This window comes from Leopardus geoffroyi, chromosome E3, assembly GCF_018350155.1.
Source record: "Leopardus geoffroyi isolate Oge1 chromosome E3, O.geoffroyi_Oge1_pat1.0, whole genome shotgun sequence".
Classification (NCBI taxonomy): Eukaryota; Metazoa; Chordata; class Mammalia; order Carnivora; family Felidae; genus Leopardus; species Leopardus geoffroyi.
The window spans coordinates 5,271,042-5,283,143 of NC_059340.1; the positions used below are offsets into that span (position 1 = coordinate 5,271,042).

Consider the following 12,102-nt stretch of genomic DNA (forward strand, 5'->3'; position numbering starts at 1 on the left):
GGCTGGGGCGTGAAGAGGGAACAGGAGTGCCATTTAAGGGCTTTGTCCCTCAAGATACCACCTCTGGTGTTCCTTCATCGTTCTTCCAATTGATGCACTTTGAAACCTCTGATGTTCCCTTTAGCCTCAGTCTAACGCAGCGCTATAGAAATCACGTGCTTGTGCCGGTTGAATTTTTTTCCGAATGCATATGCAAATAAATACGTAGTTATGACAATACAAATGTTGACCCCCGGCCCCCTCAAGTCACCTAGAGGCCCCCTCGTATACACCTCACACTTTGAAAAGCCGCCCTAACGCGGCCCTTGAAAAAACGGATTCAAAACTCGCTAAGCTACGTGGTGTGATGGAAGCAATCCAGGAGAGCCCAGGGCCTCATGAGCTTGGGGGGTGCAGTGAAAAGTGGAAGCCTTTCAGCAGGCTCCCAGGAAAACGCCTCAGCTCCCCCGTCTTGAAGTCCTCAGCTCCCAAGGTCAGCCAGGAAAGGAGTGACTGCGAAAGACAAGGAGCAGGAGGCAGGGGGCTGGGTCAGAGCGGGTGGGTCTCAGATACCTTGCTTTTCTAAGAACAAACAAACAGACAAAGGCAGGCTTGAAAACGGGTCTGCTTGTGCCCACCAGCTCAGCAAGTCTCCTTGGCTTTGGGGCCACTGCAGCCGCACACTTGTTTTCTGTCCTGTCCCGTTTGCTTTTAAGGCTGTCTTATGGTGATCTAACACCCAGCAGCAGAAAACACATAAGAGTGATTTTACGCTCTTTATAAATCTCTTCATATTAATTTCAGACTCTGATAACTCCCTGACCCAAATCCTGCCCTGACAGTGCCATTTGTGACTCCCCCCCCGCCCCCCCCCCCCGCCACCCAACCTGTTTTCTCTGATGGCTGGTACACTCCATTGTGACTTGCTGAGGGCTTGATGGGACCAGAAATCTTTCTAAAAGCCTCGGTCCCCAGATTGTTTTCATCCCCCTCCTTGCTGAGAAAAAACAAAAAAATAAAACAAACAAAAACAAACAAACAAAAAAACCCACCACACACACACACCCACACATCAGCAGATGATGAGAAACATATCTTTATTGGGTGAATTTTAAAGGCATCGTCTGCCAAGGGCCTTACAGGAGTCATCAGGGCGTACTGACCACCGAAAATTCACGAGTGACTGCCTTGTTACCTCGCTAAAACAGGGGGCAAATTGGAGAAGCACATCCGGGGGAATGAATACATAAATTAGGGGCAGGTAGTGGGTTTCCCATTTCTAGGGGCTTTGGAGGCCTTCTGGCTGATTGTCTCTATCTCCACAGCCTGCGGCTTTTAAGAATGCACCATTTCCTGGAATTCTAGAACAGAAGAGGGTGAGAAAACGTCAGTGGAGATGGCTTGGTATTTTACAGATAGGCCGTGTGGCCAGTGAGAGCTCAGAAGACGAGGTTGTCAGATGGTGGGCTTGGCACCCCTCTCAAGGGCACCAAAGGAGGGGGGAAAACATGTCACTGACTGCAGGTGCAGGAAGTCTAGAGCGTCCCATCTTCCTGCATAATCTAACAAACATCTTTAGCTCTGCAGCAGAGCCCCTTGTATGAGAACTTGCCAGCCCAGGGGCACCTGGGTGGCTCAGCCGATTAAACATCCGACTCTTGATTTTGGCTCAGGTCATGATCTCACGGTTTCACGGGTTCGAGTCCCACATCCTGCTCTGAGCTGACAGTGTGGAGCCTGCTTGAGATTCTCCCTGTCTCTCTGCCCCTCCCCTGCGTGTGCTGGCTTTGCCTCTCTCAAAATAAATAAGTGAACTTGAAAAAAAAAAAAAAAAAGAATTTGTCAGCCCAGCCATTTCTCTCTGACGATGCGTGGATTTGGTATAATGGCCTGTCGCAATCCGGGGCCGCTCAACTTTCTGTCTGGCTACTTTAAGATAGAGAAGGAAAGGGGCGCCTGGGTGGCGCAGTCGGTTAGGCGTCCGACTTCAGCCAGGTCACGATCTCGCGGTCCGGGAGTTCGAGCCCCGCGTCGGGCTCTGGGCTGATGGCTCAGAGCCTGGAGCCTGCTTCCGATTCTGTGTCTCCCTCTCTCTCTGCCCCTCCCCCGTTCATGCTCTGTCTCTCTCTGTCCCAAAAATAAATAAACGTTGAAAAAAAAAAAAATTAAAAAAAAAAAAGATAGAGAAGGAGGGTTTTCTTCCTTTTCTTCCTCCTTTCTGCAGACGTAGGTAGCAATTCATAGAGTGGGCCTTTGAACTCCCTTTTCTCCCTTTTCTCTGTTGAACCCTAACCTTACCCTCCAGAGGTTAGGTTACTAAAAGAAAGACGAGGGGCGCCTGGGTGGCGCAGTCGGTTAAGCGTCCGACTCCAGCCAGGTCACGATCTCGCGGTCCGTGAGTTCGAGCCCCGCGTCGGGCTCTGGGCTGATGACTCAGAGCCTGGAGCCTGTTTCCGATTCTGTGTCTCCCTCTCTCTCTGCCCCTCCCCCGTTCATGCTCTGTCTCTCTCTGTCCCAAAAATAAATAAACGTTGAAAAAAAAAATTAAAAAAAAAAAAAAAAAAAAAGAAAGACGACAATGATGATGGTAACAATAATGATGAGTCGCTGCTACTGATTGGAGTCGAAAACCGGAGATTTGCTTTATAGTTCTTGGTACGCTTCGCCTATTTGGAACTTTTCCGTGGTTAGATTTAAATAAATCCATCTTCTTTTACCTAAACTCTTGTTCTGAACTATCTATAGAAGCTACATTAACTCCTGCATAGTAAGTTATAGTGGTATCATTTGGACAGGTTTTTAAAATGAGAATCCAAAGTAGCAGTTTTTAATTTCCAATTAGTACCGCCATAAAGACCAGGCATAAATTCTCCCGAGTTGGCATGCACAATGTAGCTAAGAAGCGTGTAAGCAACATGACTGAATCGGATTAAAATAATCCTCCAGCCATGTAGTTATACTAAACTCTGAATATAGGGCTCTGCACACAGAAGACCCCGTACATGACGTTTGATCTATTCTCTAATATTGTCCGCTTGGGCTACTGTCCAAGAAAATGTGTTTGTTTAACCCCTTGAAAGCTAAGAGGCTTTCCTGTGCAAGTCAATAGACATTTTGGGGGCGCCTGGGTGGCTCAGTCGGTTAAGCATCCGACGTCAGCTCAGGTCACGATCTCGCGGTTTGTGAGTCCGAGCCCCGCGTCAGGCTCTGTGCTGACGGCTCGGAGCCTGGAGCCTGTTTTGGATTCTGTGTCTCCCCCTCTGCCCCTCCTATGCTCATGCTCTTTCTCTGTCTCTTAATAATAACAACATTAAAACTAAATAAACATTTAAAAAATAGACATTCTGACATGAGACACCCTTGAGAATGTCAATCCTTCCCTTGTTCAGAGGGGCTCAAATCCCAGCAGTGGCGATTCCTTATATTATTTCCAATTTGCATTGGGCATCTTGCAAATCATTAGCCAGGCAATAGCTAGTCCCCTGGTCAAGTGAAGGCTATTTATTGGGTCAGAGACAGTGAGTGACTCACAGGACCAGCTTCTACGATACATCCCCAGGCATCACGCTAGTCTCTACATACATCATTTGTATCCTCACATTGGGCCCATTTTACAGATGACAAGACTGAAGTGAAGCAAGGTTAAGAAAGAGAGATTTTAACTAACCACGTCGGCCCGATCTCATGGCCCAATCCCCCGGGTTGCTTCAGGAGCTAAGTTCTTTTGTGCCGTGTACAGGTGTGAACGTACCGTCGGCCCCGATTTTCCCGTCACCGTCATTATCCGCAGCCGCCATCAAGGACTTGGTTTCTGACTCTGTCAGCTCTCTAGCGCTGCTCTCAAACTTCTGGAGGAAAAACCTGCAGGGCGATAAAGATTATGGAACTTTTCTGAAAGACCACACACGTCTGTGCTAACCCTCTCTTTTCCTCTGGAAGCCAATCATCCGTTCCCAGCAACCGCGATATTCAAAGGTCTTTGCAAGCCAAACTCGCCTTCCTTGTAGAAACTAACAGCGGGCATTTTGTTTTTAAAAGTTTTTCTTTCTTCTTCTTCTTCTTTCCAGGGGCGCCTGGGGGGCTCAGTCGGTTAAGCATCTGACTCTTGATTTTGGCTCAGGTCACACTCTCATGGGTTCATGAGTTCGAGCCCCTCGTTGGGTTGTGTGTTGACAGTATGGAGCTCGCTTGGGGTTCTCTCTCCCTCCCTCTTTCTCTGCCCCTCCCCTGCACACACACACACACACACACACACACACACACACCACTCTCTCTCTCTCTCTCTTTAGGGCAAAACTTACTTAAGTTCTTCTTCATCCAGATACCCACTCTGGTCATTGTCTATGAACCGAAAAACATCCTTCACCTGACTGGCCGACATCTTGGAGAGGCCCGATGTCTGGAAGAATTTTTGGGGTTCAAAAGTATCTGGGTCTGAAGAACAGAGAGAGGGTTATTCTCAGGCTCACCGGATCACCTTCTGTATCGGGGCCAAGGTGCTGAAAACATAGGTCATCAAAAACCCTCCTCGGGCCATCATTGAGCTACAAGGACATTCTGCTCTCCACTTTTACCAAAAGACAAAGCCTCTGTTAACTGACTAGAATTTAAATAAAGACTTGGGGCGCCTGGGTGGCGCAGTCGGTTAAGCGTCCGACTTCAGCCAGGTCACGATCTCGCGGTCCGGGAGTTCGAGCCCCGCATCGGGCTCTGGGCTGATGGCTCAGAGCCTGGAGCCTGTTTCCGATTCTGTGTCTCCCTCTCTCTCTGCCCCTCCCCCGTTCATGCTCTGTCTCTCTCTGTACCAAAAATAAATAAACGTTAAAAAAAAAAAATTAAATAAAGACTTGGAACAAAGAAACAAATAGATAAAAAAAAAACAAAGACAAAGAGGGGGCTATGACTGGTGCAAGATTTCGAGGCAGCCAAGACTGGGCAGCTTGGTGATGGCATCTCCTGTGTCCCTCCCCACCTTACCTGTCCACTTGCTTTTACCCATCTCTTGTCCCTCTCCTCTGGGCCGCCCCCCCCCCCCTTTCTACAGGCTGTGTGGCCAAGAGTCACTGGTCTAACTGGTGGGGCGAAACGCAGTCACTGGGTTCCAACAGGCATCCACAGGCTTTTTCTTCTTCTTCTTTTTTTTTTTTTCACTTTTAGTACATTCCTTTGGCCTTACGGAAATGTAACCATATGCTCAGCTCTCGTATCTCTATAATTTTAGTTCTTTGGTTGAGGACCGTTTTATTCTCTGATCCCACGAATTTTCAAATGTTCACGTTTTTAATTTCCGTGGCTTTGCTGGAGGCGTGACTACGTGGGAAATACGCACCCCTGCCTCACTCTCCTTTTACCTTGGCACTCCTGCAGGGCTGCGGCAATGTCGTCAGCACTAAGGACGTCTGTGATGCTCATTTTCCACCTGTTCACACAGAACACATGAGATGTGGTAAATGGCAAGCGGGAACACGCACGTCCAGGAGCACGACCCCTTCCCAGGCCCCTGAAACTGTCTTTGTGGGGAAGGTTTAAAATGTGATAAGCGTGCCGTTGTATGAAGTGATGGGACACAACACCCACATAAAAACCATAAGCGGGAAGGATCCCAGCCCCCTTTGTCTCCGTGCCTTCTCCTGAACGTTCTTCAAAGACAAAATCTTAAAAAATACAACTGAAAGAATGACTTGATCCCGTTTTCTCGTAAAAACTGTATTTGCACAATCAACCATTCATGTAGCCGTCTACAAAACGTTCAGAAGTAAATCACGTTACAAAGGCAGTGGCAGTTTCCTAGACCAGCCTGAAAATACAGTGCTACCAATCCCTCTCACAGCTTGGCCTCCTTGGAGACCTTTGGTGGAAAAGATGCTATCTATCCCGAAGGAGGCGAATCAGAGTCACGGAAAAGCCAACTGCCAGAGGTCAAAATCCTTCCAGGAGTCGAGCCCACGGGGAAAGAGACATCTGAGCACAGCCTGCACCAGCCTAATAGGAACGCATTAGGAAAGAAAAGTCTGGGGTCTCGAAGGTCCACCAGCTACTTACCGTTTTAGACTTTCCCCCGAGAGAATCAGGGAAAAGAGTCGAAGGAGCAAAAAACAGTTGTGCTTTTTCTGCCTTACTGACCTATCTTATATAGGATTGAAAAAGTGATAGTAAGAACCTCTTAGATTTCCTTTTCAAGGATCAAGTAGACGTAGCTCAAATGTCTTGCCTTACTAATTAAACCTCTTTTTTTTTTCTATTTATATCACAAGGGAATGTGGGTGGGAACAGCCAATATTGAAGAACAAACCTCAACAAACCTTAACTAGGGTTTCAGTTCTGCAAACGAACCCCACTGGCGGTGTGGAGAAGACGCCAGAAGCCTGGCAAAGAGGACAGGGTGGCTGAAACGAGGTGAACGCAAACGGAGGTGCTCTGTAAACTGGAAAGGGCTCCCCAGGTGACAGTGGCTGCCGTTTGAGGCAGGTCTGCTGTTAACCTCTGAGGCTGTGGACGTGCGAGGCTGACTTCGGTCCAGGGTTGACCCAAAGTCAGGGTCAGATGGACACAGTAGACTCGTCCATCACAGCAAATGGCACTGGATGGACGACTTTCCAAAAAAGTCTTGACTCTGATATTTCCCAGCTCTCTCCTGCATTGCACACACGAAAAAGGCAACACGGAGGAAAGCACCCAACCATTCCCAAACCCCAGATCTAAAATTGCAGGAAAAACGGGAGGCCGGCATTTGAGACCTCCCTCAAGGTTTTTTTGCTTTGGGTTTTTTTTTTTTTAATGTTTATTTTATTTTTGAGAGAGAGGGACAGAGCATGAGCAGGGGAGGGGCAGAGAGAGAGAGAGGGAGACACAGAATCTAAAGCAGGCTCCAGGCTCTGAGCTGTCAGCACAGAGCCTGACGTGGGGCTCGAACTCACGAACCGTGAGATCGTGGCCTGAGCCAAAGTCGGACACTCAACCGACTGAGCCACCCAGGCGCCCCTGCTTTTTGTTTTTTGTTTGTTTTTTTTTTGTTGTTTTTAGCTTTTAGCAAATATTTGTTGAATCCCTATGTAGCCAGCACTGTGTTAGACTCTTTTCCTTTAATCGTGGTAAAAAATACATAATATAATATTTGCCCTTTGAGCTGTTTTTAAGGATACGTACAGTAGAGTAGTGTTAACTATATGCTCATGGTTGTACAAGAGATCTCTAGAACTTTTTCCTCCTGTAAAACTGACCTCTATGCCCATTGAACAAGAAGTCCCCCTTCCCCCTCCCAACACCCTGGCAACCACTGTTCTCCTTCCTGTTTCTGGGAGTTAGACTACTTTAGACACCTCTTGTAAGTGGGATCTTGCCTCATTTGTCTTTTTGTGACTGGCTTATTTCCTTAGCATAATATCCTCAGGTTTCATCCATGGGTTCATCCCTGTAGTGACATATGACAGGATTTCCTTATGTTTTAAGGCTGAATTCAAATTTAAAAAAAAATATTTTTTAACATGTATTCATTTTGGAGAACAGAGAGAGACAGAGTGCGAGCAGGGGAGGAGCAGAGAGAGAGGGAGACACAGAATCCGATGCAGGCTCCAGGCTCCGAGCTGTCAGCACAGAGCCCGAGGTGGGGCTCGAACCCACAAACCGTGAGATCGTGACCTGAGCCGAAGTTGGGCACTGAACCGACTGAGCCACCCAGGCGCCCCTGAATTCAAATTTTTTTTAAGTAAAAATGTTTATTTTAGAGTACATGAGTGGGGGAGGGGGGCAGAGGGAGAGAGAGAATCTCAAGCAGACTCCACGCTCAGCCAGGAGCCTGACGTGGGGCTCGATCCCACGGGCCTGGGATCATGACTTGAGCTGAAATCAAGAGTCAAGATGCTCAACTGACTGAGCCACCCAGGGACCCCTGAATTCAAGTTTTTTTTAAAGTCAAAAACCAATCCCATGTTGCAATCAGAAATAGTCAGTGGCTTCGCAGAAGACAATTCAGGATCGTTAGACTCTTCCCTGGGAAATACCGTCAGGATAGTCACCTTTAGTTTGTCCCCAAATATACCCCCCTACGTACTCCCAGCATTGCTGGTGTCGTCAATGAGAACTTTCTCTCAGGAACACCCACAGCATTTCTTAAATTACCAAACATCAAGTCGGCACTATTTCTGTCTTGCCCACGTGATATGCCCCAATGCCTGGTACAGTCCCTGACCTAGTTAGGTGCTCAGTAATTATTTGATGAATGGATAAATGAAATCGGCAAAAAAAGAGCTTGAAAACAGGATTACCAGCCAGCATCAACTTGCCCAGCCCTAAGAAAGCAGTTTCTGAAAATCAGTCTCAATAATGTAGGTTGCTGACATTAAGTTGCCATAGAAACTCGCTGAGTCGTTTCTTTCCGTGGAAAGGCTTACAACTGTCCATACAGATAAAAAAACATTTTTAAAAATCTTCCCATTTAAATGAAAATAGCATATAGGTTAAACCAAGACAGTTTAGATTTTCATGCTACTTTTCTGATAGGGAGTAAAGATAAGAAAGACCCAGTAAACATATCCTCTGAATCAACGAGGCAGCCATGATTATATGTGAATTGCAGTGTGTGCAATCTGGGGGTCAAAACATTGGTTCGTGCAAAAGAACAAATATTGTATGGCTCCCTTTTTATGAAGTCCCTCGAGTCATTAAATACACAGGGACAGAAAGAATGGTGGGTACCAGAGAGTGAGGGAGAGGGGAGAGGGGGTAGATGTTTAATGGGGGAAGAGTTTTGGGGCACCTGGGTGGCTCAGTTGGTTGAGTGTCTGACTCTTGGTTTTAGCTCAGGTCATGATCATGCAGTTCGTCAGGGTGAAGGTCTGTGTTTGCTCAACTCTGTATCCCCAGTGTGGATGCAAGTGAAGACCAACCAAATGAGAACAGGCAAAGGCTATTAATCCAGAGCCTCCCCGAGCAAGGGAGTGAGCCCTTGAATTCAGCAGAGACTCAAAGGCAGGCAGAGGAGCGGGAAAGCTTTATAGCGGAAAAAAGAGAGGGTTCACATATGTCCTGAGAGGAGGCTGTTGGCCTGGGAAAGCTGACCATCCTATGTGACATAGTATGTGAGGGGACATACTTGGCTTCCTCTGGTCGGTCCTAAGTTGGAAGCAAAAATTGAAACGAAGGAAGCTGGGGGCGCCCGGGTAGCTCAGATGGTTAAGTGTCTGACTCTTGGTTTCAGCCCAGGTCACAATCCCACGGTTCATGAGTTGGTTCATGAGTTCAAGCCCTGTGTTGGGCTCTGCACTGACAGTGTGGAGCCTGCTTTGGAGTCTGGCTCCCTGTCTCTCTCTGCCTCTCCCCGCCTCAAAATAAATTAAAAAAATAAAAATAAAAATACTACAACCTACTCTATAGGATTAATGACAGGGAATACAGGTGAAGCACTTGACATTGGGCCAGGCACAGAGTTAGCCAACAATAAATGGTGGCCATTGTTGCTGTTATTTGCCTAACAGCCTTTTCAAAACAAAGATATTCTGGGTAAAGCTCATCTAAGGTGCCAGAAGGGACAGTAGTTACCCTTGAGGGGAGGGCAGGGACTGGGGGTGAGGAGGTTCTGCTGTGTTGATATTGTTTTATTTATTTATTGTTAAGTTTATTGATTTGATTTATTTTGAGAGAGAGAGTGGGGGGGAGGACAGAGAGAGAGAGAGAGAGAGAGAGAGAATCCCAAGCAGGCTCTACGCTGCCAGTGCAGAGCCCAATGCAGGGACCGAACTCATGAACCACGAGATCATGACCTGAGCCAAAGTCCGATGCTTATCCGACCGAGCCCCCCAGGTGCCCTGGTGCTGGTTACATTTTTATGAAAATTTAGCATTTTTTGTGTGGGTGTTTTACTTCTACAGAAAGTTGACTTAAAAAAATTTTTTTTAGTGTTTATTTTATATTTTTTGAGAGAGACAGAGAGACAGAGTGAGGGAGGGAGGGGCAGAGAGAGAGAGAGGGAGGCACAGATCTGAAGCAGGACACAGACTCCGACGTGGGGCTCAAACTCATGAACCATGAGATCATGACTTGAGCCAAAGTTGGACGCTTAATTGATTGAGTCACCAGGCACCCCAAAAGTTGACTTTTAATAAATGGTTGAGCATGGAAGAGTGGAGGGTCCTGCTCTGTGATCTTGGCCCTTAAGTGTGCCAGGTGAAGGCTGTGGGACCAGGCATTGGCCAGCTGTGACCTCTCTCTGTCCTTTGGGCTGATTGATCACAGGGCTTTCGGGACAACAGTGAGTGAGGCCCAGACACTCAGCTGTGGTGCCTCCTGTGTCCATAGCAGGGCTGAGAAAGAGAAGCCTAACAGGAACCATTAGGTGACTGTGCCCTGTGACTGAGGGAAATGACCTCACAACTCAGAAAGAGAAGCCATTCTGGCCCTAAGGGGATCAGACTCTGCCACCCCAAAATATGCCGCTTGAACTATTTTGAGCCGAAGGCAGTTGAGGAACAATGAACACAAGATCTCTGATCTCTGCTTATCTGTCTAAAAGTAGGGCATAAATTTCCCGAGAGGAAAGTTCCTTCCCTGTACCAGGAACGGAGAGCAACCCATCTCTGGGGATGGAGAGTTGATGCCGGGAGAAGTCTGCATAAACAGACCTTTCTAAAATACCCCTTCTCTTCCATTAGTCCCCCATGTATTTCCTAGTCACTTCCCCATGGTTTATCACTCCCAGGAGCCCGAATCCCCTTTCCTTGGTTTAGCCACTTCTCCAAAATTTATCGCTCCAAAATATATAAGCTCCTAGGTCTAGTTGTTCTTTTGAGTTTCGCTTCTTTGCTGCGAACACCATGTAAGTAAAATCATACTGTGCCTTTTTTTTTTTCCTGTTAATCTGTCTTTCGTTGGTTTAATTAGCATGTCCCAGTACCAGAACCTAAGAGATTAGAGGGAAAGTTTCTTCCTCCCCTACAGCCCCATCACAGAGAGGCCTCCCTGTCTACCCATCAGTCTCATCACCTTGTGTTTTCTCTCCAGAGCACTTACCATGATCCAGTTTCTTTTGCTTGCTCAGTGTCCATCTCCTCCCCAAAAACAGAAGCTCCTGGAAGGTAGGGACTGGGTGTGTCCTGTTTACCCTCAATCCCCAGGGCTTGTCATTGACTAGCATCAAAGACTCCAGCAGTGGAGACTAGAGGGCCTGGGTTCCCCTGAGGGACAATGACAGTCATAAGGTGGACCTGGTGGGAGTCTCAAGTCTTACTTAAATAATGGCCAGTACGGTTAAAACCATCCATCATGCTTTGCTGTTCCCCACCTATTCCAAAAGAGTCTCAAATGTCTTACAAGACTGCAGCAAATTATTTGAAAACACGAAGAGCTGAGATTCTTAAATGTCAGGGATGAAAAAGCTAGGATCACGGGAAAGCAACTTCTGGCTGGCAAGATAAGAACCCCCCCTCCCCCAAATCTGAATTTTAATACCTCGCTGATGCATCTGTACAGTGATATGGGGAGACATCTAGTTGCTGGAGTTTATTTACAAGTGAGATGTTTCTCTGGTGAAGGCTTTCCTTTACCCACCCAAAGAGACTTGGAAAACATTTATTAAATAGGTTTTCACCCAGGAGCTTAGAATAAGCTCCTTGGTGAGAAGATACTGCTATTTGCTAACAAAAAAACCGCACAACGTCTTAGGGGTGAATGGAAAGGACAACTTGCAGGTTTCACAACAAAATGAGTAACAAGGTATGGTAGTTTCTCAGAGGACACAGTCTGGGTCTGTAAGGATTGACCTCCACTGGGTTTAGAGTTTTTATGAAACCTTGGGTAGGATGCATCTCTGTGACCTCCTGTGGGTGTGGCCACGAAACGAGGTTTGTAACCAACACCAGCTCCATAATCTGTGGGACCCGGTAGAAAAATTAAATGCAAGGCTCCTTGTTCACAAATTAAGAATTTCAATATGGCAGCAGCAGAGCATTAAATCAAGCGTGGGGCCCTTCCTGGGGAGCCTGGGGGGCTCAGTCGGTTAAGCGTCTGACTTCCGCTCAGGTCATGATCTCACAGTTCGTGGGTTCCAGCCCCACGTCGGGGCTGCTGTATGGAGCCTGCTTGGGATTTTCGCTCTCTTCTCTCTCTCTCTGCCCCTCCCCCACTTGTGCT

The 12,102-nt window shown here is 47.3% G+C and overlaps 1 protein-coding gene across 1 annotated transcript; it reads right to left on the minus strand.

Annotated features, from left to right (window-relative positions):
* Positions 1-1,059: 1,059 nt before the first annotated feature.
* Positions 1,060-6,131, minus strand: LOC123589374 (oncomodulin). Its single transcript, XM_045461386.1, has 5 exons — positions 6,022-6,131; positions 5,331-5,398; positions 4,281-4,413; positions 3,731-3,840; positions 1,060-1,340 (listed from the first exon to the last, which is right to left on the minus strand). Exons 2-5 carry the CDS (start codon positions 5,389-5,391, stop codon positions 1,315-1,317), a joined length of 330 nt encoding a protein of 109 aa, XP_045317342.1. The 5' UTR covers positions 5,392-5,398; positions 6,022-6,131; the 3' UTR covers positions 1,060-1,314.
* Positions 6,132-12,102: the final 5,971 nt, after the last annotated feature.